We start from the raw sequence: 24,302 nt of genomic DNA on the forward strand, positions 1-24,302 counted from the left end.
CTTTTCTAATCAAAGACAATAAACAGAAGGACATATCAAAACTATTCCTCTTGCTAGTTCTGATCGAACACAATTTTGCCAGGCAGGCAGTATAAAAAATAGATGGCAAAAAAATCAAATAAGTGAAATATTATCAAGTTAACCCAAAGTGTACCAAGTCCATAAGTTGTACAGTTTTTTGTAAGTAGTAAAATCAGCTCAAAACATCTTGACAGTATATGCTTAACAGTATCTTTTAACTAAAAGATTGTTGAACAGCAAACAACTGGAAGCACACTGAAGCGACATCAAGAGGAAATTAACTAACTTATGTCTAGATAGTAGAATACTATGTAGCCGTAAAGGAGTATGAGAGCCTGCTACATACTGATTTGGTATAAGACATGCTGTGAAGAGAAAAGCAGGATGCACAGTAGCACATAAATGCACTGACTGTTTAGAAGAGATGAGAGGGAGGAAGAATTATATACTATACTTGTTTATATAGGTGATACATATCCCTGGAAATTAATATAAGAAATTCAGCTGGGCAGGGAATATGGTGATTGGAAATAGAAGTAGGAGGAGATATTTTTACTGAAGACTTATTTCTCATTATTCTTCTGAATATTCTTCAGTTTAGAACCACATAAATATATTACCTATTAAAAAATAAAAAATCAACAACTTTAAAACTTTAAAAATGTGTGTAACACTACTTGCTATTTTGAGGGTATCTGTGATACTTCTTTGTATATTATGATACTACTTTTCTTTTTTCCTTGAGGAAAGTATACAGCCTAATGTGTCATTATCCAGTATGGTTTTATAAACAAGTTTCAAATATTATACTTACAGTTCCACCCATGTGGGGAGGCAGGTATTCTACACTGACATAGTCCTGAACTTCATTTTTGCTTGTAAACTTCAACAAGCTCACTGCTTCCGGACCAAGCCAGGTTTTCACAATTTTGAAAGCAGCTGAAGAAAAACCAGTCACTTCATTAAAATTCTCTTCATTCCTATTCTCAATTAATTTACCATAAATGCTAACCCAGGTCTTCTGAAATCAGTTTGGGCTATAATCTGTTAATATTTATCTTTACGTGATGTACTTAATTAACATTCTCTAATTTCTGTAGGCGTTTACATTGTGGCTCTCCCTTATGGGTTTCAAATGTTCCATGAAGATTCAGGGAGATTAAATTACCCTGATGTTCATTAATAAACTTATCAGGATTTTGGCCTCTGAACAAATCCATCAATGATCCCAACTATTTAGATTTCCAGACACTGAATCAAACAGCAATATGATTCAGGAAATAACTGCACAATAGTATGGAAAGAGTCATTTACGTTATGGTTCTCACAAACTATCTGAAAAACCTTCTCAAACAGCGAGTCAGAAGAGAAAGAAAGAAACAGCCCTTCTTATTATGAGTGTGAGCTGGATCCAGACTTCCTTTCTAACCCTATACTTCTCTGCCTCTCTCCCAGGCTTTGCAGTTTATATAATTGTGGGGAACTTACAGAATATCAAAAATAAACTGGTTTAAAAAATTCTTTTGAGACAGAGTCTCACTCTGTCACCCAGGCTGGAGTGCAGTGGCACGAACTGCACTGTTCTGTTGTCAAACACAGCTGTTTGGTAATTATAATCTTGTTCTGTCATGTCATTTCTTATTTATGCTTAATTTTTAAACCTAATTTTCACTGCGACAATCTAAGTACATTTTTAAGACATTACATTAGAAATACTGCATTAAATTTGTAAAACTGTCAATTAAAAAAAAAAATAAGAACAGCATGATAGACATTAGAGAAGTATCTTTTTATTTTAGCTAACTATAAGTTTTTTACATAACATTTAAATTTTCATTAATTTCAGTTTAAAATGTGAGTTGACATATTTGAAACTATGCTACTTTAACTTGATAAATCTGATTTTTCATGACTTTACTGAGATATAATTTACATGCCATAAAATCCCCCCTTTATACAAGTCAATGGTTTTTAGTATATTCACAGAATTGTGCAATCACCACCACAATCTAATGTAGAACATTTTCATCACACCAAAAAGAACCTTCATATAGCAATGTCTCTTTATGCCTCCTTCTCCAAGTCCTTAGGAACTACCAATCTATTTTCTGTCTTCATGGATTTGCTTATTTTGGACATTTTATATAAATGAAACCATACAACGTGGCTTTTTCTACTGGCTTTGTTCACTTGGCATGTTTTCAAGGTTCATTCATAATGTAGCATGTATCAGTACTTAATTCCCTCTTATGACTGAATAATTGTCCATTTTATAGATATGCAATATTTGCTTATCCATTCAGCAACTGATGAATATTTAGGCTGTTTCCACTTTTTGTTATTATGAATGATGCTGCCATGAACATTTGTGTACAAATTTTTCTGTAGACATATGTTGTCACTTCTCTTGGGCATATACTAAGGAGTGGAATTCTGGGTCATATGGTAATTCTATGTTTAGCTACCAAACTGTTTTCTGATGTGGCCGGACCATCTTAACATTCTCACCAGCAGTGTACGAGGCTTCCAATTTCTCCACATCCTTGCCAATACCTGTTATTGTGTCTTTTTGATTCTAGCCACCCTAGTGGGTGTGAAATCACACCTCACTTGGTTTTGACTTGCATTTCTCTAATGACTACTGATGCTCAGCATCTCTTTATGTGCTTATTGCCCATTTGTTTATCTTCTTTAGAAAAACATCTATTCAAATCTTTCACTCATTTTTTAATTGGGTTGTCTTTTTTTTTTTCTTTCAGAGAGAGTTTCACTCTTGTTGCCCAGGTTGGAGTGCAATGGTGCAATCTTGGCTCACTGCAACCTCTGCCTCCTGGGTTCAAGCAATTCTCCTGCCTCAGCTTTCTGAGTAGCTGGGATTACAGGCTTGCGCCACCATGCTCAGCTAATTTTGTGTTTTTAGTAGAGACAGGGTTTTACCATGTTAGGTAGGCTGGTCTCGAACTCCTGATTTCAGGTGATCTGCCCACCTCAGCCTCCCAAAGTATAGGATTACAGGTGTGAGTCACCATGCCCGGCCACTTGTCTTTTTAACGTTGCATTCTAAGAGTTCTTTATATATTCTAGAATAAGTCCCTTATCAAATGTATGGTTTGTAAATGATTTCTTCCATTCTGAGAATTGTCTTTTCACCTACTTGATAGTGTCCTTGAAGGCACAAGTTTTCCGTTTTAATGCAGTCCAATGTTATCTGTTTCTTTTGTTGCTTGTGCTTTTGTTGTCATACCTAAGAAACCATTGCCCATTCCAAGCACGAGGATTTAATCCTGTGTTTTCTTCTAAGAGACTTAGCTCTTACATTTAGGTCTCTGATCCATTTTGAGTTAATTTTTATATATGATGTGAGGTAGGGTCCAACTTTATTCCTTTGAATGTGCATACCCAGTTGTCCTAGCACCTTTTATTTAAAAAGTCTTATTTCTCTACTGAATTGTCTTGGCACCATTGTAAAAAAAAATCAACTGACCATAATAAACACTAGGGTTTATACCTGGACCCTCAATTCAATTTAACTGATCTATACGTTTATCCTTATGCCCATACATGCCCAATGTCTTGACTGTCGTAGCTTTGTAGTAAATTTTGAAATCAGGAAGTGTTAAATCCTCCAACTTTGTGTTTCTATTTCAAGATTTGACTACTCTGGGTTTCTTGCATTTTCATATGAATTTTAGGACAAACATATCCATTTCTGCACTGAATCAGTAGATCAATTTGGGAAGTGTTGACCTCTTAACAATACAGTCGGCCCTCCATATCCACAGATTTCACATCCATGGATTTTTTGATTGACCAACCACAATTGAAAATATTAAAAAATAAATAAAACCAATACAACAAAAATATGAGAAACAATAGAGTAGAACAACTATATAGCACTCACACTGTGTTAGGTAGTATAAATAATCTAAAGATGATTTAAAGTATATGGGAGGAGCCAGGTGTGATGGCTTATGCCTGTAATCCCAGCACTTTGGGAGGCCGGGGCAGGCAGATCACTTGAGGTCAGGAGTTCAAGACTAGACCAGCCTGGCCAATATGGTGAAACCCTGTGTCTGTAAAACTATAAAAATTAGCCAGGTGTGGTGGTAGGTGCCTGTAGTCCCAGCTACTTGGGAGCCTGAGGCAAGAGAATCGTTTGAACTTGGGAGGCAGAGGATGTAGTGAGCTGAGATTGTGCTAATGCACTCCAGCCTAGGTGACAGAATGAGACTCATTAAAAAAAAAAAAAGAAAAAAAGGTATACAGGAAGATGTGTGTCAGTTACATGCAAACACTATACCATTTTATATGAGGGATTTGAGCATCCAAGGATTTTGGAGTCTGTGGTGGTGGTGGGGGAGGGGTTCTGAAACCAGTCTCCCATGGATACTGAAGAGAGACTGTATTAAGTCTTCCAATCCATGAACAAGAAGTCTTTTTATTTATGTAGGTCTTGAATTTACTAAAATGGTGTTTTGTAATTTTCAGTGTCCTTGTCGTGAACTTCTTTTATTAATAGAAGTGGTAAGAGCAGACAGCGTTGTCTTGTTCCTGATCTTAGGGGGAAAGCATCCATTCTTTCCCTGCTAAGTAAGATGTTAGCTGTGGGTTTTCATAGATTCAGGTTTTTCATATATGCCCTTTATAGACAGGCAGAGGAAGTTCTTTTCTGTGAAGGATTAGCCTTACCCAAAGAGAGGTCTGGCCTTTGCCCTCAGCTTCTGAGAGGTAATCTTCATGCCTGATAAGACTGTCTTTGTCTGGGGGCCTTGAGTGACAATGGAACAATATGACTTAGGGTAGGAGCTGGCCATGGAAGAAAGACCAACAATGTGATTCAGGGTAGGGGTTTGGGTTACACGGTATCAGTAGACCTTGGGGGAAGACTAAGATCAACCACACGGGCAATCAATCATGCTTACATAATAGAGTTCCAATAAAAACTCTGAACACTGAGGCTGGGGTGAGCTTCCCAGGTTGACATACTCCATGCACACTGCCACATATTGATGCCAGTGAAGTAACATGCTCTACATTTGGTACTTCCCTGGACTCTGCCCTACACCTTACTTTCTATGGTTGACCTTAATCTAAATTCTTTCCCTGTAATAAACCATAATTGTGAGTATAATAGTTTTCAGTGAGTTCTCAGAGTCCTTCACTAGAATTATCAAACCTAAGGGTAATTTTCAGCACCTTCTGAACTTGCAGTTTGTGTCAGAAATGGGGGTGGTCTGTGTGGACTACTGTGGTTTAACTTGGCAGTTGTTTCAACTCTTTGCACCTTATGTTGCTAGTTTGTTGAGTACTTTTATCATGAGAGGGTACTAGATTTTGTCAAATGTTTTTTCTGTGTCTCTTGAGATGATCACATCATTTTCCCCTTCATTATATTAATATGGTAGATTACATTAGTTGATTTTGATATGTTGAGCCCACTTAGTCATGGTGTATAATCCTTTTTATATGCTGTTGGATTCAATTTTTGTTGAGGACTGTTGCATCTATTTTCATAAGGAATACTAGTCTGTAGTTTTCTTTTCCTGTGATGTTTGATATTATCGTTATACTAGCCTCATAAAGTAAGTTGGAAAGTATTCCCTCTTCTTCTATATTTTGGAAGAATTTGTGAAGGATTCATGTTAATTCTTCTTTAAATATTTCACATAATTTACCAGTGAAGCCATCTGGGCCTGGGCTTTCCTTCGTGGAAAGTTTTTTTGATTACTAATTCAACTTCCTTTTTTATATTTCTATTCTGATTCTTCTTGAATTAGTTTCAGTAGTTTGTGTCTTTCTAAGAATTTGTTAACTTCATGTAGGTTACCTAATTTCTTTGCATATAATTATTCACAGTATCCCCTATAGTCCTTTTATTTCTTTAAGGTCAATAGTAACGTCCCTTCTTTCACTACAGATTTTAATAATTTGAGTCTTTCTTTTCTTCTTTATTAGCTAAAGGTTTGTCAATTGTGTTGCATTTTTCAAAGAACCAAGTTTTGGATTTGTTGATTTTCTCTATTGCTTTCTATGTAACAACTGACTTTTGCAAACACAAATGAGAATGTACATTCTGAAAATAACATTAAATTTATAGTATTTTTAAAGTTGGTCAAGATAGTTTATCAATCAATGGCTTTTTCAAAAAAAAATTACCAAAAAATATATCATGACTGTCAAAAGGGTCATGTCACTACAGTGATTTGGGGTGAGTTTCAGACTGATTCCACCTTCCTTCTCAACACCTGAAGCCCACGAGAAAACCTAGACAAGGCCTGTGTTCTGTGACACACCTTATCTGTGCATGTCAAAGTCAGGCTTCTGACTACAGTAGTACCTTAATGGTTGAATATTTTGAGGCTGTTGTTAATTTTTTTTTTTAAGAGAAAGGTATCATTATGTTGCCCAGGCTGGCCTCAAACTCATGGGCTCAAGTGATCCTCCTGCCTCAGCCTCCTGAGTAGCTAGGACTATAGGTGTGCAACACCATGCCTGGCAAGGATGTTTTAAAGAAGACTAATGGGTGCCCCAGATCCTGGGTATAGAATTTTAGCCCTGTTTGCTTAGGAATAGCCTTTGAGTGTTCTAGCTCCAGTCTCTTAAGAGTGCATGCAAAGGACAATATAAACATTATTTTAAACAATTGTAGAAATATGGCTAAATTGGCAAAGAAAATTAGACATTTTGTTTTAAGAAAGTATAAATATACTCACCATTCATTAACCAAGGCATATCAAAGATCACTATTTTTGCTGAAAGATGAAAAAAAATTCATTGAATGTGAATCAGTACCTCTATAATAATATCACTTATACTGGCCTAGAAAAAACTGGTCATCTAAATGTAAGTAAAAACCAAGCTCATTGTCTGAGCTCTAATTCAGTGAAGTGTATAGTATCATGAATAGTATTCCATGTGGTGCTGGAACTGAACTAGCATGTCACAATGGTGAGGTGCCAGCCCAGGAGGAGGACTTGTGGGAAATCAATAGTGCACTGTCACTGTCCTCTGGTAAACAGCCTATTCTTTTGTCATTCACTGATTTTGTTGTTTGCAGGGAGGTACAAAAGAAAACAGTTAAGTGGATAGATGGAGTCTTTGGATGTGGCATGTCATAGTAGCGCTGAGGCCACTGAACTTTAAAATCATTTCCAGTTCTAATTTATGGTTTCAATTACAATTTTCTAGAGATTCTATTGTTAAACCAGTCTCACAGTTGCCCCCTCCCCTTTTAATACATCACTACATTTTCAGAAGCAAAAATTATTTCTACTTTATATCATGAGCTCCAGGAAGCTAATAATTCCAAAGTATACAGAAGTATTATTTACACACTGAGTTGAAGATACTAAACAGCCCTATTAACAAATGAGACAACTGTGAGAAAGAAACAGAAACTGCAAAGAAGATTTTGAGATTCAATTCATTCTTCTATTCCAGAGGAATCAAAATGTAATTTCACTCTTTTCTGAGCAGAGAACCTCCTAGAGTTGTTGTATTAATGTAGGACAAGTAAAGTACATATAAGGAAAAAGGCATCTGTGAAGAAGCACCCTGGTGCTTAATACCGCAGTCTTCATCTGGGATACGCTTAAAATAATGCGGACTCAAGATTTTAAGATACAATAGTTATTCTTCATGACAGATTTTGAAGAATAATCAATTAAGATTCCACAAAATTCAATGTCTGCAAAGCTCATTATGTAGGTAGAACACATATATATATGTATATATGTATATATAATCTCTAGTTAATTAAGATGAATGGTATTATAATTCATCTTTATATAGATCTATTAACTTTTTAATAGTTTTCTCAAAAGAATCTCAGATGTATTTTACAAAGTAATAATAATATTTATACTATTGATAAGTGGCTCTTCACAAATTCCTTTAGATATTTCAATGATCAAGTGGATATTTTTTCATTTTGTCCATAAGAGCAACAAACTAAAACTATGGGGTAGTGATTTCCTACTGACCAATGACTGGCACTGCTCAGGAGGCCTTAAGGAATCAGGGTACATGCCAGATACAGGAAAAAATCCATAAGGAACCTAAGATAGTACAGGTTCCCCAAACTGGACACTACTGATCATTCTTTTCACCTAAAAATATTCATGAATACTCTCTCTGAAAAGATGAGAGTATAGAGCTAGGGGTGGCACTGACTCTTGATATCCATTATGCTTTTTTGTCTATTCCTCACTTCTCATTAACAACAGTAAAATCAATATGCCAAATTAAGACAATTTAGGGATTTTATGCTAAAGTCACCTGAATCACAAGTCTCAAAAGACCCAATTTGCTGTTTTCTAGGAGTACGCTCAGGCAGATCTGTAAATTCCCATTTTCTGATGTCCCTGTTGCCTCTCTTCTGTCTTTTCACTTTTAAACCATTGGGGTTAAATATACTTGACTGTTTATGTGAGTTGGCATCTTGGCTTCCCTAGGGGGAACCCATCATACAAATTCAACAAGTAAAAAATGGACTATATAAGGTTTAGGAGTTCATTTAGGTAATTAATGGAATAGTCACAATGGAAAACAAACAAACTCCAAATGCCAGATTCAAATGTTGTACCTTCTAGTCAGGTATTTTCTTAATGACAATTTTTAAATAGCAGTTGGTAACAGTATACTTTATATATCAATACTGCTTATCATACAGTGTACTTTATCAGTACTGCTTATCTGTTTCATATAATAAATACTATTTGAAATGAATTTCTAAATTGAAATATTAGTAAAAATGAGATAATTTTGAAATAAATGTATGCTTTTATGTACCTATGTGTGTGAGTGGGTGTGTGTGTTATAGGATGCCATACATATGGTTTAGAACTTAAACTCTTAAAATTAACTGTGAAGGACAATGAATACTTATGAAAAACTGTCCTCTGTATGTGTTAGAATAATGTCTATGAACATATTTAAAATTCTTCATCAGAAAACAAAGTTTCAGGTATGAAAGTCTATAATACTATAAGGCTCCACAATTCTCAGACATTGTCTACAGTTTCAATATGTTATATTTTTATAAAGGAGTAAGTTACTTACAGAGGTATTTAGGGTAATAAACCTTAAAGCAGTTGATGATAAAGCGTACAAAGTCCATGTCCTAAAATAAAGATTAAATCTTTAAGACTGTCCACATTAGGTAACTTAAAATTGCACATTTCTAAAGGTGAGAAATTATTAAATACAAATGAGACAATTATTAAATTCTTTAAAAAGTAAGCTCATATGTAAATATCTGTATTCTCAAGGATTAAGGTTTTAGGTCATTAAGCTATTTATAAAAATCAGCCCTAAAACTGACTTGAAGAAACCAGATGCTTAGTGATGTTTTAAAATTATTCACATTACCTCAAACTAGTTACGTACTTCAGGCTGCTAAGGCAACGGGGCATAAAATGGATCTAAAAGCAATCTCCATAGAGAAATTCTAAAATTCTGTTGAATAACTAAAGAATTATTGAAACAAGTAAACAGTTTATAATCAGACTACTTGGAATGATAATACACATGTATGTAAATTCTCATATATTTGCTTTTTAATCCTAATTTTTACACCTCATAACAGTGTCAATAAAATATATTTTATCAACGTTTTTTTAATGACAATATTTAATCTAATCACATTGGCCTGCTGTATCTACTCCACTTCTGGCTTTTTTCATTTTATTTAGAGACCTATAATTAGTTTTTCAGTTTATATTCCAGTGTTGTTCACTGATTCTGATTTCTGGGAGACTACAAACATAGCTATCTGGTTGGTTCTACTGCTCTGAGCACAGCAACAGTAAATTAGGTCATTAAGGTTATTATTTCCATGGGTCATTTTACTCCATGGCCACATACTGATTCACTAATTCCGATTGGTCATCTTATAAAGACTATGGAATGAAAGATATAACCAAGCAAAGTGAAATCCATCAAAATTACTGGAAAGGTGGGTTGTCCTAGAGATGAAAGTCTATAAATTCATCCCTGGAATGTTAGTTGCAGCATCTTTAATTNGTTACTGCTAATTCAAGTGGATATGATAAGATGTCACTGGTATATTCTATTAATGGGGACTACAAGAAATAGCTCCATCAACCCTATTGCTCAGCATTATATAAGGAAGTTTTCGAGGCTGTTATTCATTATCTTGTAAAACGTCCTTTTGAGGACCCATGAAAGACTTTCTAGTTCAAGTATTAGGAATGGATATACTTCTAAGACACTGGTTGTGAAGGATGGTTGCTGAATAATTTTAAATGATTACATTTCTTTCAGCCAGGCAGCTGAAAGCTTAGAGCCAAACTGGTGTCCCAACTCTAGCAAATGATTTTCTTATTTTTTGCCTTGAGATTTTGTAGACATCTTTATAAGCTCACTTAAATTCTTTGTGAATCATGAAAGGGTCATTTATCAAAATAAATTATTCAGCAAGATTCAAGTATTTTAAAACATTAATAATGACTTAAATTCTTAGCAGTGCAAATACACCTTATTTACAAATTAAAGATGGTGAGATATAAGTAGCTTGAAAAAATAAAACAGTTCAAGTCAATTCTCTTATACTTGGCAACAAAAATATTAACATTTATTCTTCATGATTCTGGGTTATAATTAGGAAACTATCATATCCAAAGGATAAAAGAATCATGATTTATTTTTATGGCATATTTATTTATCTAGGCAAATTGATTTTGATTTTGGATATAAAATAATTTACTCTCTCTAATTTAAAACCCATTGACAAGGAAACTAGGTTGGAAAACTCCAGGGCATTGGATCCTTGAAAAATAAAGAGAAATAGAAACATGAAAAAAAATTTGTGGTCCTGCCACTGCAAAAAAACTCTTGTTAGCAGTTCTCTCTAGCCTATTTTGTGTTTGTTATAATGTCTACAGTTTCCTTTGTTGGGCTATGTATCACCATGGTATAGTACACATGCATATTACAGTATGTGTAATCAAACAGCTTTTTTCATCTCAGAAAAAAGTGTGCTCTCCAATATTACTATAAATTCCTTATAAACATTTTACATAGCTATATATACTCCATCAATTAGATATACCATAATCTGCCATTTCATCATGTTGAACATTTACATTTCTTTTCTAATTTTTCATTACTTTAAATGACACTGAGAAAATATTTTGATATATGATGCTTTTTATGTATTCAGGATGATTTCTTTAGAATAGATTTCCAGAAGTTGGTTACCAGGCAAAGAGTATAAATACAAACACTTTAAGGTTCTTAACATACTTTGCCAAATGGAATTCCGAAAAGATTTCAACACTGCCCTGAGCACGTTTGTGAATACGACATTACTGCTATCAGAATCAGCCACAGATTAAATATAAGAGACTGTAGTTAGAATAAATGTGCCAAGTAATCTCAATTGCTGCTGAAGGATTTGTAGGTATCACTAAGGTCACAAGGACCCAGATTAAAGACAGGTAGGTTTTACTTATTTTTCAAGCTTGGCAAAATCACCTGAAGAAAACTGGTATCCAAAGCTAACCAAATCAAACAGATAGAAAACAAATCCAAACAAGCAAACAAAAACACTCAATAAAATCACAAAGTGTTATATGTGCAAAACTCATGTGAACATCTTGCAACTGTAAAACATGGTATGAATATAACAAATTCGAGATGGTATATTACCTTACTTGATATTTCCTGAATATACTACTCTGTGGCACACACCGGGGCAGGTGCTATAGGATATTAGCTTTGATATCAAAGTTCACAGTTATCATATCGATTCATACCTTGCCAGCCTTGACATGCTACCTCCCCATCCTGTGTCTCAGACAAGGAACATTTCTAGGAAATCAACAGTTTCAATGCCAAATACAGAAACAAATTTAATTCTTTGCAAACCCTATTCCATGTTTGACTACACTCACGCTGCAAGGTGAAAAAATAAATCCCTAATATAAGTTAGTTACCTCAATTTTACAGCAATATGTGGTTGGCAGCAAGGACAGGAGAAAGGGAGGAAGCCATGATAAACACTGATTTGGAATGAATGAAAAATGCTTACAATGCTATTTATTCCAGTTTCTGACAGGTCAAACATCACTGTTACAGGTTTCCCATTTTCCCTCTTAGCATAACGCTCCAACCAGAATGCTATGAGCTTCTTTTTGTCCGATATGGTTTTCTGGTCTTTTATATGATACTTCACCCTGATCCAGACTTTAAGCAGAAGATAAAAATAAGAACAAGACTTATGGCATTATATTATTATTATACATATATATTGTCTTTCCCTTGACATTTTTCATTTACAATTCATTTTGTTTCTTAGATCAAAACATCTCTTTCTTATTTTCAGTGAGAAACAGTTGGCACTTGGGAGCCTTAAAGAGTAGCAAAGAGATAGACTGTTTCTTTCCCTTAGGAAATAAACAAATTTCACTTGTAAGAGGGAAAAGAAAATACAGATGAACAAACACTATTTGATAATAATCTAAATGTGCTCTGCATTGTGCTTAACAAAAAAGAAAATCACTGCTTTTGTCGAGCACTGGAAAAAATGTTCCATCCAGAGGAAAGATACTGACACAGGGCGATGGAGGCATGAGCCAGTGCCGCGCATGTGTGTGGAGCACGGTAAACTGTTCAGGTGGTGGTAGCTAAGACAAAATGTGATGAGTGGTGAGAGGAGAAGCAAAATAGGAAAGAACTGGACTTGAAGGACTCTGAATGAAACTCTAGGGCATTTTGATTTTCTTATTTTAGAACACCTTTCAGGCAATAGCACAGAGGATAGAGTGGAGGAGGCAGAGAAGGAAACCCACCAGGTTATGACCTGGGAAGGGACTGGGGCAAAGGGGTAGTAGTTAGAAACTGAATTGAGGAAGTAGCTGGTGAGGATGGAAAAAAGGCCAAATTGAAGCTATATTAGAGGAAGAGCCAATGAGTGGGCCTGAGGTGGGCAATACAGAAAGTGAGCAAGTGGAGGGGCATGGATGTTCAGTAGTGTGTTGTGCTAAAGGCTGCTGACAGGCAGGTGGGGCCAGCCAGTGGGTAGCTAGGTATGTGCATGTGTCCCGGGGATAGTGTGGGGTCAATACTGTGCTGGGGGAGGTAGCTAAAGCTGCCAAGATGCTCGTGATTGATCACCCAAGGACACTGTATCAGCTGTAAAGTAAAAGATGTAAGAAAGGAATAATGCCTGGGAAACACCTTTAAGGGACAGGAGGAAGAAGAAAAATGAGAAAAAAAGGTTGAAAAGGAAGCGGTGGCAGTAAGAGGAAAATGCAAAAAGAGTATTGCTGAAACAGGGACAGATAACATGCTATGGAGAAGTGAAGATGAGTGCAGGACATCTGTTCAGTATGGGGCTCAAACTCGCCTGCCAAGTTGCATCCCGGGTACAAAACCAGGCTGGATTTGGGGCCAGTGGGAGAGAGGTATAACAGGGGAGTCATTGGAACAAAAGAGATGATTGTTACTGTTCCTTTCATTATAATGCACATTTCAGAAAAAGCTAGAGTGAGATTATGGGAGACTTGAAAAGGAAAAGGCCTACTTAGCAACCTTTAGCGACTGTCAAAAAAAAATTCTCCATAAAAACACTAAGTTGAGTTTTAATATCACAGTCAGATTAGAAAGAAGATAATGACTCTGAATTAAATGACTTTGTTTATGCTGTAGGATGCAGCACTTGCCTTTATTGCCTACTTTATTATAACGCAAACAGTATGCACAGCTACTAAGTATCTAGCACTCTGTAAAAACAGTTCTACCAATCCCTCATTGCAGTAGACTTGAGGAGTGCTACAGATGGAGAAAGTTCTGCTAATTCTTAATTCAGTTGACATAGATATCTCAATCTCAAAATCTTGAAAAGCCAGAACATAAATATACTTACACAATTTGTTACCTTCTTTGTCATAACCATGGAGATAAATAACACCAATTTCCAATAACCATCTGGGAATGGAGGATTCATTAAGGTCTAAAAAGTGGTAAGCTTTGATCAGTAGTTGTAATTTAGGGGTTTAAAAATAAAACTCATAATGTAAAGATAATGTTATGTAGTAGTTCTGATATTTAAAATGATATAATGTACCCAAACATTCAAAAGAAAGTCTCTGGCAATATAAAGTGGTGTTTCCTACCAAGGAAACAAACGAAATAATGACACAGGTGACCAAAATGGATAAACTCCGTTTCCCCTGAGAGGTCATTATTTATGTGTATACATTTCCACATTTTGATTGTTTCACATAATGACTTGCAAACAAATATCACTATCAGAGTTTCAAGAGAACATTCCAGTAAATATCCACATTGCAGCCTCAGAATTAGTAGAAAAACATCACTTTGGTTTCTTTAGTAAAATGGTATTTTTCTATTAGGTTGGTGCAAGAGTAACTGTGGTATTTGCAGTTAAACATAATGGCAAATGCTGCAATTACTTTTGCACCAATCTAATACGAAGTTTGTTATCTAGTAGACTTTAATACATTTAAAAACCTTTAGGAAAGTGGAAAATACTTCAAGAAAAATGGCCAGGCATGGTGACTCATAAAATCCCAGCACTTTGGGAGGCCAACACGGGAGTATCATTTGAGGCCAGGAGTTCGAGACCAGCCTGGGCAACACAGTGAGACTCCCTCTCTACAAAGATAAATATATAAAAATTAGGCCGGGAGCGGTGGCTCACTCACGCCTGTAATCCCAGCACTTTGGGAGTCTGAAGCGGGTGGATCACAAGGTCAGGAGATTGACACCATCCTGGCTAACACGGTGAAACCCTGTCTCTGCTAAAAATACAAAAAATTAGCCAGGCTTTGTGGTGGGCGCCTGTAGTCCTAGCTACTTGGGAGGCTGAGGCAGGAGAATGGTGTGAACCCGGGAGGCGGAGCTTGTAGTAAGCCGAGATCGCGCCATGCACTCCAGCCTGGGCGACAGAGGGAGACTCCGTCTCAAAAATAATAATAATAATGACAAATAAATTAAAAATAAATAAATAAAATTAGCCAGGCATGGTGGCATATGCCTGCCGTCCCAGCTACTCAGGAGGCTGAGGTGGGAGGCTTACCTGAGCCCAGGCATTGAAGGCTGCAGTGAGCTATGATCACAACACTGCATTCCAGCCTGGGTGACAGAGCAAGACCCTGTCTCAAAATAAAATAAAAGAAAGAAAGAAAAGAGAAAATAAGAAATGAAAACAAAAAATGTGAGGACTTGAACTTCAGCAGGAGGAACAAACAGAGTGCCTCTCCAGTTTTGGGGGAGGCTAAGGATCAACATAGCAAGGCAGCAAATGCCAATGCTTTTGTTTCATTCACCAGCAGTACCTTAAGATATTTCAAAGATTTATCTTTCCCCATCCCCTTTTACCAGATCTCTGCTATTTTCCACCAGAAAATAGCAATTCTATGAAAGAAAACAAACATTGTTGAATTTAAATATTTATTGGGTACTTAATTCATTTAGAAATATCAGATTTATATTTCTTTGTTTGGTTAATAAATGCTTCACTGTTGAAATTACCTACGGTTGTTAAATTTCCAATCACGTTATTTCTTACTACTCCCCTTTTCAGGGATTCCTTCTGCAAGCATGAAGAGTGAGGAGAGTATCTGCTCTAGATTTATTTGTTGACCATTTTGTGTTAAGTCTTCAGATTCAAGTCACTTCAGAGGTTATAATCCTCAAGGACAGAAAATTCTGCTTTATGCCTAACTGAAATCAGAAGTTATGCCAGTTTCTTCTTATTCCATTTTTTGGAGGAGAGAACTAACAGGTCATCATATACTTGAAGACCATTATAAAACTACAAGACTTGAAACTCCCATTTTTGGAAAAAAATTCAATCTAGTAGCAGACTTAGAAATTAAGAAGCTAAGGCTGCATGTACCCCAAAATATATACATCTACTATGTACCGACAAAAATAAAAACAATATAAAGAGAAGACTGTGATAGGCTTCCCTGGGGATAAGCTTGCATTTTTGGGGTGACTCTCATTCATTTAACAATTCTATATGGTGCACCTATTAACCTATTAGCACAAGGAACTGTGGGGATAGAGAAGGGCATAGGAAATAATTGAGAAAAATGGACAGTATCTCCTTATTTCTAGGCCTAGTAGCAAAGCTACTATCTTGCTATTGCTTAATGGTACTGAATTAAACACAGATTAGGAAACTCTGCTGTGACTGAAGAATCTGAGTGTGATTCTGCTCTCTGGTGATCTGATTTCCTTATGAACGTTCCTACTAAAAAGACTTATAAGCTGTTCCTTTGAAAGTATTACTGGGTCTTTATAAATAATTATATTTTGGTGTTTATGATGACTGCTAGGAGTATGTGCAAATACATGATTAGATAAATGTAAAACAATACCATTTATACAGGATATATTACAGTCAAGGTTAAATTGAACAGCTTACCGTTGACAGAAATTTCTTTCCTCCACTGAAAACTCTCATCGAGCATCTTCAGTGTTTCATCTACAATATTATGTCTCCAAGATAAGTAACTTTCAACCCAGTTATCATCTTGTTGTAGCCTTTCAACATCACGTGCATCATATTTATCTGACTTATCTAGGGAAAAAACAGGAATAAACATCCAAGTCAGATTAATTCTGCAGCGAAAAATAACCACTAATGGCAAAGGAGAAGAAAGACTTCAAAGACAAAGTTAAACTATTTGAGGATAGACTCAGGGATGTAGTTCAGATAAAAGTGCCATTTAAAAGATTGATGGTGCTATTGTCTGGGATATGGTTTGTTTGGTTCCCCCAAGTCTCTTGTTGAAATCTGATGCCCAGTGTTGGAGGTGGGGCCTGGTGGGAGGTGTTTGGGTCATGGGGAGGACCCCTCAAGAGTGGTTTGGTGTCATTCTCATGACAACGACTGAATTCTTGCTCTTAGTTCACACTCGAACTGATTGTTGAAAAGAGCCTGGCACCTCCTCCTTTTTCTCTTGCCTTTTCTCTCACCATGTGATGCCTGCTTTCCTTCGTCTTATGTCATGAGTGGAATCTTCCTGAGGTCCTGACCAGAAGCAGATACTGACCCCATACTTCTTGCATAGCCTGCAGAACCATGGGCCAAATAAACCTCTTTTCTTTGTACATCACTCAGCCTCAGGTATTCCTTTATAGCAACACAAATGGACTAAGACTGATGGAATTTCCAAGTGTGAGGAGAATACAGTTATCCAAAGACTGCAGGTTTAAATAAGCCACTACAGATGTTAAAAATTACACCAGAGTAAAATATTTGGTACAGCCCTCTGTAAAACTATACACCAACATCTGGGAAGATCAATTATGTTATCTGAACTTGAAATTCTTAAGTCAATGAAAAATAAAGAAATCTCATACGTAAAGAAATAACTAAGTTGTACTTTAAAAAGACATTTGTTTGGCAAGTGTCATTAAAAAAAAATTAAGTAGGCTGGGTGTGGTGACTCATGCCTGTAATCCCAGCACTTTGGGAGGCTGAGGCGGGCAGATCACCTGAGGTCAGGAGTTTGAGACCAGCCTGGGCAACATGGAGGAACCCCCTCTCTACTAAAATACAAAAATTAGCTGGGCATGGTGGCGTACCCTGTAGTCCCAGCTACCTGGGTGGCTGAGGCAAAAGAATCGCTTGAACCCGGGAGGCGGGGGTTGCAGTGAGCTGAGATTGTGCCACTGCACTCCAGCCTGGGTGACTGAGTGCGACTCTGTCTAAAATAAATAAATAAATAAATAAAATTAAATACAAAAATAAGGACAAAAAAAGAAAACAACAACAACAATAAAAAAACAGTAAAAAAAAAAATTAACTAAGTACCTATGGAAAACCGATCATGTATGCCATATTATGGTATTTACTATTTTCAGACTCTGGCCAACATTTTCAATAATTTCTTGGAAAAATTATTTCTAATAACAATAATTTCTCATCATTTGCTCTCACACACACTATATTCCCACTAATTTGCATAGCAGACATTCCTCCTTCCTTGCCCTGCTCTATTATTCTGTAACTGAACTTCCCTTGTCTCTGCACATCCAAATGCTACCATTCTGCAAGTCTCCTTTCAAATGCTCCCCTTTTCATAAAAATTTCCCTGAGTCTAGAAGTATTAGGTTGGTGCAAAAGCAATTACTTTTATGGGACTTGAACTAAGCTTTTCTTAAGGTGCTTACCACTTTTACCTTGAAATAAGAGTTACTGGCATGGAAGACATATCTCCCAAATAGACAGTAGAGACAGACAGTCTATACATCTAAGCATCCTCCAAAGCAGATTACAGTAGTGCCAATGAAGAGGCGTTCCATAAACATCTGTTGATGGAATCTATTCCTTTTCATTTTTTTCTCAGTCAGTCATACCCTCCGAAGGTTCATACAAAAAAACAAAACAAAACAAAGCAAAACAACGTCAGGAAATTCCCTGGCTCCTTCATTTCCTTTTCTTCTGCATCTAGTTAGTTGCCAGGTTTTATGGATTCTATCTCTTCTTGATTTGCACTGCCTTACTTCAGGCCCTCAGAGATAATAGCTGAAAGGCCAGGAAAACATAAAATGCATTCAGAGAATTGTCTTCCTTGAGTCTCAATTTCCTTATCTTTAAGCTGTTTTACATACTCACAATGCTGTATGAGGATTGGATGAAAAAGTGTATATATATGAAAGTATTTGGAAATTTAAGGCATTATAAAATATAAGATGAGGCCATAAATCACGCATCTGTAAGAGTGTTGTCTTGGATATGGCTTTTAATATCTGGGTTGTATTTTTCTAATCTATAAAATGAGTTGTTTTGTGGTAGGTAATCTTAGACATTGTTGTTTAGCTCTGCTATTTGAAAATTCATCAGTATTCAAAGGACATTTAAAAAATTTTTAATGTAAGTTCAGATGTGCTATGGTTTGAAGCAAGTCTCTCCTAAATTCAAGTGTTGCCAATATGACAGGATTAAGGGTAGGGTCTTTAATAGGTGATTAGGCCATGAGGGTTCCTCCCTCATGAATGTCATTAAGGCCCTCATAAAAGAGGCTTCATGCAGCAGTGTCCTCCTCTTGCCCTTCCACTTGCTGTCACAGGAGGACACAGCAAGAAGGCCCTTACTAGACACTAAATACTGGCACCTTGATCGGAGACTTCCTAGCCTCCAAAACTGAGAAAATACATTTCTGTTCTTTATAAATTACCCTGTTCTGTTCTTTATAAATCACTCAGCCTCAGGTATTCCTTTAAAGCAAGATAAATGGACTAAGACTGAAGAAATTTCAGGTATTTTGTTATAGCATCACAAAATTGACTAAGACAAGATGTTACAGAAAGACGCTAAAGATGTACACTCAAAAGGTTAAAGATATAAAACACACATGAGGCCGGGCGCGGTAGCTCAAGCCTGTAATCCCAGCACTTTGGGAGGCCGAGATGGGCGGATCACGAGGTCAGGAGATCAAGACCATCCTGGCTAACATGGTGAAACCCCGTCTCTACTAAAAAATACAAAAAAAAAAAAAAAAAAAAAAAAAAAACCGGGCGAGGTGGCGGGCGCCTGTAGTCCCAGCTAATGTAGTCCCAGCTACTCGGGAGGCTGAGGCAGGAGAATGGCGTAAACCCGGGAGGCGGAGCTTGCAGTGAGCTGAGATCCCGCCACTGCACTCCAGCCTGGGAGACAGAGCGAGACTCCGTCTCAAAAAAAGCAAACAAACAAACAAAAACAACAACAACAACAAAAAAACACACATGAATGCACATACACACACACACCTAGGACATTTTTTTGAAAAACTTTATCAACAATTAAAGTGTAGAGATGAGGGTGAGAAGGTGTATTAGTCAGGGTTCTCTAGATGGACAGAACTAATAGGATATATATATATATATATATTTACTGGGTTAGTCTGTTTTCATAATGGCTGCTGATGAAGACATACCTGAGACTGGGAAGAAGAAGAGGTTTAATGGACTTACAGTTCCACGTGGCTGGGGAGGCCTCACAATCATGGCAGAAGGCAAGGAGGAGCAAGTCATGTCTTATACAGATGGTGGCAAGCAAAGAGAGAGGCTGTGCTGGGAAACTCCCATTTTTAAAACTACCAGATCTCGTGAGACTCATTCACTATCATGAGAACAGCGCAGGAAAGACCTGCCCCCATAATTCAATCACCTCCCACCAGGTTTCTCCCACGACACATGGGAATTGTGGGGGTTATAATTCAAGATGATTTGGGTGGGGAGAGAGCCAAAGCATATCAGAAGGTGTGAATAGAATAGAATATGATCAGTTTTATAAAAAGATATATGTGTGTGTATGTGTGTGTGTGTATATATATTCTCCCAATACTTGTCCTCATACACAAATGATACTTTGTCTCATAATAATGGTGAAAACCGCATCAAAAACAACATTAATTCCAAGTGGTGGATTTTTAAGCCTCATCTCTGTATTTCTTTAAAATAGCTAATTTCAGCCAATCCTTCATGAAGAAACCTTCTTAATGAACTATCAGCACCCTGTGGTTCATTGGCCCTTTCTACTATTTATTTGTTCTAACATGAATTTTGCTCTGTAAATTGTTCTTACATTTATACAAGTGTATTACCACCAAATAAATTGTAAAGTCCATAATTCGGCAGAGAAAGAATTAAAGATACAAGACGATGGTGATATGTCTCTAAGAACACACAGTATTAAATGTTCCAAGGTAAAGATGTCCTGTCTCAGCTTTTCACGTCTCTCCATACACATGCATGTGTATGTTCTGTTTCTCTCACACATACGATTTTTTAAATAAAAAAATTAGTGTTTTTAAAAAATTGTGTTGTAAGATAAAGAAACTATAGTTCTTACTTGTAAAATAGTAAACTTTATTATAAACTTTTCTTTTTTTTCTCTTGCATTTGTTGGCTAGTGATGTTACCAACAGGTCAGAAACTGTGTTTTAAGGTCAACAACGTGAGAAAATTTCTGACCACATTCAGGATGTAGAGTAGAATGATGGACTTGGAAGACCCATGCCACTATGTATAGTGAAGCTAAGCAGGCTCTAGGCTTTCTATTCTTCTCTGTAAAATGAAAATGAGGTCTATCTACCTACAGTCTTGGAAAGATCAAGAACACTGAAAAACTTAAACACTATACAAATGAATTTCTATCAACATATGATAGAATGCTAACCATGAAAAGAAGACTAAATTCAAATTTACCTATAAGTTAACCAGTAAGGAAAATCTTGGAAGTATATTGTTATTATAAATGTGCCTAAATTTCAGATAAAGGTTGAAAAAACATGAAAGTATTCTGATAATGAAAACTAGAGAACAGTTAATGTTCCAAAGCAGCAAACATATAACTCTAGATCATTATAGTAGTTTAAAACATCTTAGGATTTCTTATTTCTCCATGACTCTGAGCACAGATCCACTGAAAGTGCTTCTAGGGCCTTAAAAGAGCATTTGTATTGGATGGACTATTTCTATTAGCTGGACTGTGTAAATGTCAGTAATGGGTGTGATCAAGACAAAAGAACAAAATGTTCCCTCAAGATTATTCTCTGCTAGTTGGCCACAACCTATTCCGAATCTCCACTTTTTTGTGCAACTGGTGAGACTGAGAGACAGGTAATCTTTTATAATGGGATTAAGCCATTGGGCTGTAGCAGTGATTCTTCAACTTCAGCACATATCAGAATGATTAGGAGGGCTTATTAAAACTGGGATTACTGGGCCCCACCCCTAGACTATTTAATTCTGGGTGGGATCTGACAATTGGTATTTGTAACCAGTTCCTACATACTGCTGATGCTGCTGGTCAGGGATCACACTTCGAGAACTGTTGTTCTACTGCAGGGGCCAGCAAACTTATTCTGTATAGGCCCAGATGGCAAATATCTAAGACTCTGAGGGCCATATTACATTCTCTGTTGCTGATTTCTTTCTTTCTCTCTCTCTTTCTTCTTTCTCTCTCTCTCTCTCTCTCTCTCTCTCTCTCTCTCGTGTGTGTGTGTGTGTGTGTGTGTGTAACAACCTTGGAAAGGCTTGGCTCAAGGGTCATACAAAAACAGGACTTTGTTGATTTCTGGTCTATTGCAAAAAGGCAAGGTGCTTTCTGTTTCAGTTCTTATCCTTCAAGAGCTGGATTCCTTAGTACACTTGAACAAGCAAAGCTAAACTTTCAAAACTGTTCCCCAGGTCCTCATTAGTCACCAGTCAGTTATCCAGGTTAATTAGATATAATGGACCTTGGTCTATTCCTGTATATTACAGACTCTGTCTCAAGGTCTTGGCATAAGCACACTATCTATAATCATTCACTTGGCTCATTTTGGTCAAATGGGAGAATGTAAGGCCAATTTCATCAAAACTAATAGAATAATAGTAAGAGTCAGTCATTTTGAGAGGAGCTCCTCAAATAGGGGATGGCCTGAGAGGAGAGGGACTGATGCTGTCTCCTCTACTAAGCTCCACGAGGTCAGGGACTTTGAAAAGTCACACCCTGTTCCCTCCAACTCTGCCCAACATACAGTAAGTACATGCTAAATCTTTGTTACTGAATGATTAGCCATGTACAAGTCTATCCCCTAGTAGATCTTGAGTTCACTGAGGACCCAGAACTTCACTAACAAACTGTTTTTCTTCCTTCTCTTTTGAAAAGTTAAAAAATTATAGAACAGAAAATGATGTTGACAAATACTTATGTAGCTGTAGCCCAAAATTAACAAATATTAAGTTATTGGCTTCAGTTTTTTTTTTAATAAAAGGACTAGAATGTCATAGATAAAGCTGAAGTTACCCTTCATCTTCCCATAAAAGCCTTACATTTCTTTGCTAGATTAGGCAGTTTAGAAGTTTTTGTGTTGTTATCATAAGCCTATGATAAGATTGGCAAACTTTATACCTCATATTTTCCTGCCATGTTCATAACTAAGTTATCCTATATAATGTAGAATTATTGAAATAATAGCAGAAATCACTGTCTTTTTCTTGACTTTATGGGAATTATTCTAAAGTTCCCCAATTAAACATGACATTTGCTGTAGGTTTTTAGAAGATACACTTAACCTTAAGTACTCTGGAATTTCCATTGTGATGTCCTCTTTAACCCATGGGCTATTCAGCAGAAGAATTACACACATTGCTGAGAAGTTGGTAATCCATGGATTATTTAGAGGTGTGTTATTCTAGTTTTCTATCATATGACATGTGTTTTAAGTACCTGTTATTGTGACTTCTGATGTAGTTGCTTAATCATGTATGAGCATGGTCTGTATGATGTAGCTTCTTTGGAATTTTCTGAGACCCCCTTTATGACTTAGTATGTGGTGAATGTTTGCAAAGACTCTGAAAGTACAAATATATATTCAAAAAGTATATATTCTCTACTAGTTGGGCAGGAGAGTCTATATACTCATATACATACACATATATATCTATAATCAAATTTACTCATTGTAGTGTTAAAATCTTCTAAATCTTAAATATTTCTTGCCTGCTAGTTCTATTTCTGAAAGAGGGTTGTTAAAATCATTCAACAAGTTTGTAGATTTCTTGAGTTCCCTTATGATTCTGGGTGCTTTTGCTTTGAGTATTTTAAGGTTATATGGTTAGGTAGTTTTTTATGTTGTTAGTTCCTAGGTGTTATACACTTTTATGGTTCCTTTTATCACGAATAGTATCCCTTTTTATATGTATTAATGTCTTTCACCCTAACTAACATTTTACCTAATGAAAGTACTGCCGAAACAAGATTACTTTTGGTTAATATTTGTTTTGTATACCTTTTTCCATCTATTTTCAACCTTTCTACATTAATTTATTTTAGGTTAGTCTCTTTTAGACTGCATGCAATGAAGATCTTTAAAAATCCTTCCTCTGTGTTTTCTAGTAACCATGCTGCTTTTTTTCTCCTTTTCTGTTTCTTGCTGGAGAGGACTTTTTTTCTGTTCCCCTTTTCACTCCTCCACTGGTGTGGAAGTCAAACACTTTATTTCTGTCTTTCAAGGGTTACCCTTATTTTAAGTATTCACATTGAAATCAACAAAATCTGAAGTTAATACCTCTATTGTCATTCTGAAAGTTCCTTGTAATACTTTACCTCCATTTCTTCTACTCTTATTATTATTTCTGTTATTTTTTCTTACTATCCACAGTTAGATTTTTTATTTACTAATTTGCCTACCCATTTCTTTGCTTTTCATTACTTCTTGCATCCCTCTGCTTCCTTTGGTGTACTATTTACTTACTAGTGAAGTAGACGAGTAGTTGTTCCCCACCCCCCCGCCCCCCAGTAATGGTCA

At 36.3% G+C, this 24,302-nt stretch overlaps 1 protein-coding gene across 1 annotated transcript in view; it reads right to left on the reverse strand.

The window, feature by feature from the left end:
- The window catches only part of LOC108517449 (motile sperm domain-containing protein 2-like), a 45,201-nt gene that overhangs the window by 9,469 nt on the left and 11,430 nt on the right, over nucleotides 1–24,302 (reverse strand). Inside the window, 7 exon segments of the mRNA XM_017855387.1 lie at nucleotides 676–822; nucleotides 824–960; nucleotides 6,735–6,773; nucleotides 9,082–9,142; nucleotides 12,074–12,228; nucleotides 13,910–13,996; nucleotides 16,442–16,597. Of these exon segments, the coding sequence (XP_017710876.1) occupies nucleotides 676–822; nucleotides 824–960; nucleotides 6,735–6,773; nucleotides 9,082–9,142; nucleotides 12,074–12,228; nucleotides 13,910–13,996; nucleotides 16,442–16,597 (782 nt within the window).

This window comes from Rhinopithecus bieti, unplaced genomic scaffold (genome assembly GCF_001698545.2).
Source record: "Rhinopithecus bieti isolate Rb0 unplaced genomic scaffold, ASM169854v2 scaffold_41677, whole genome shotgun sequence".
NCBI lineage: Eukaryota > Metazoa > Chordata > Mammalia > Primates > Cercopithecidae > Rhinopithecus > Rhinopithecus bieti.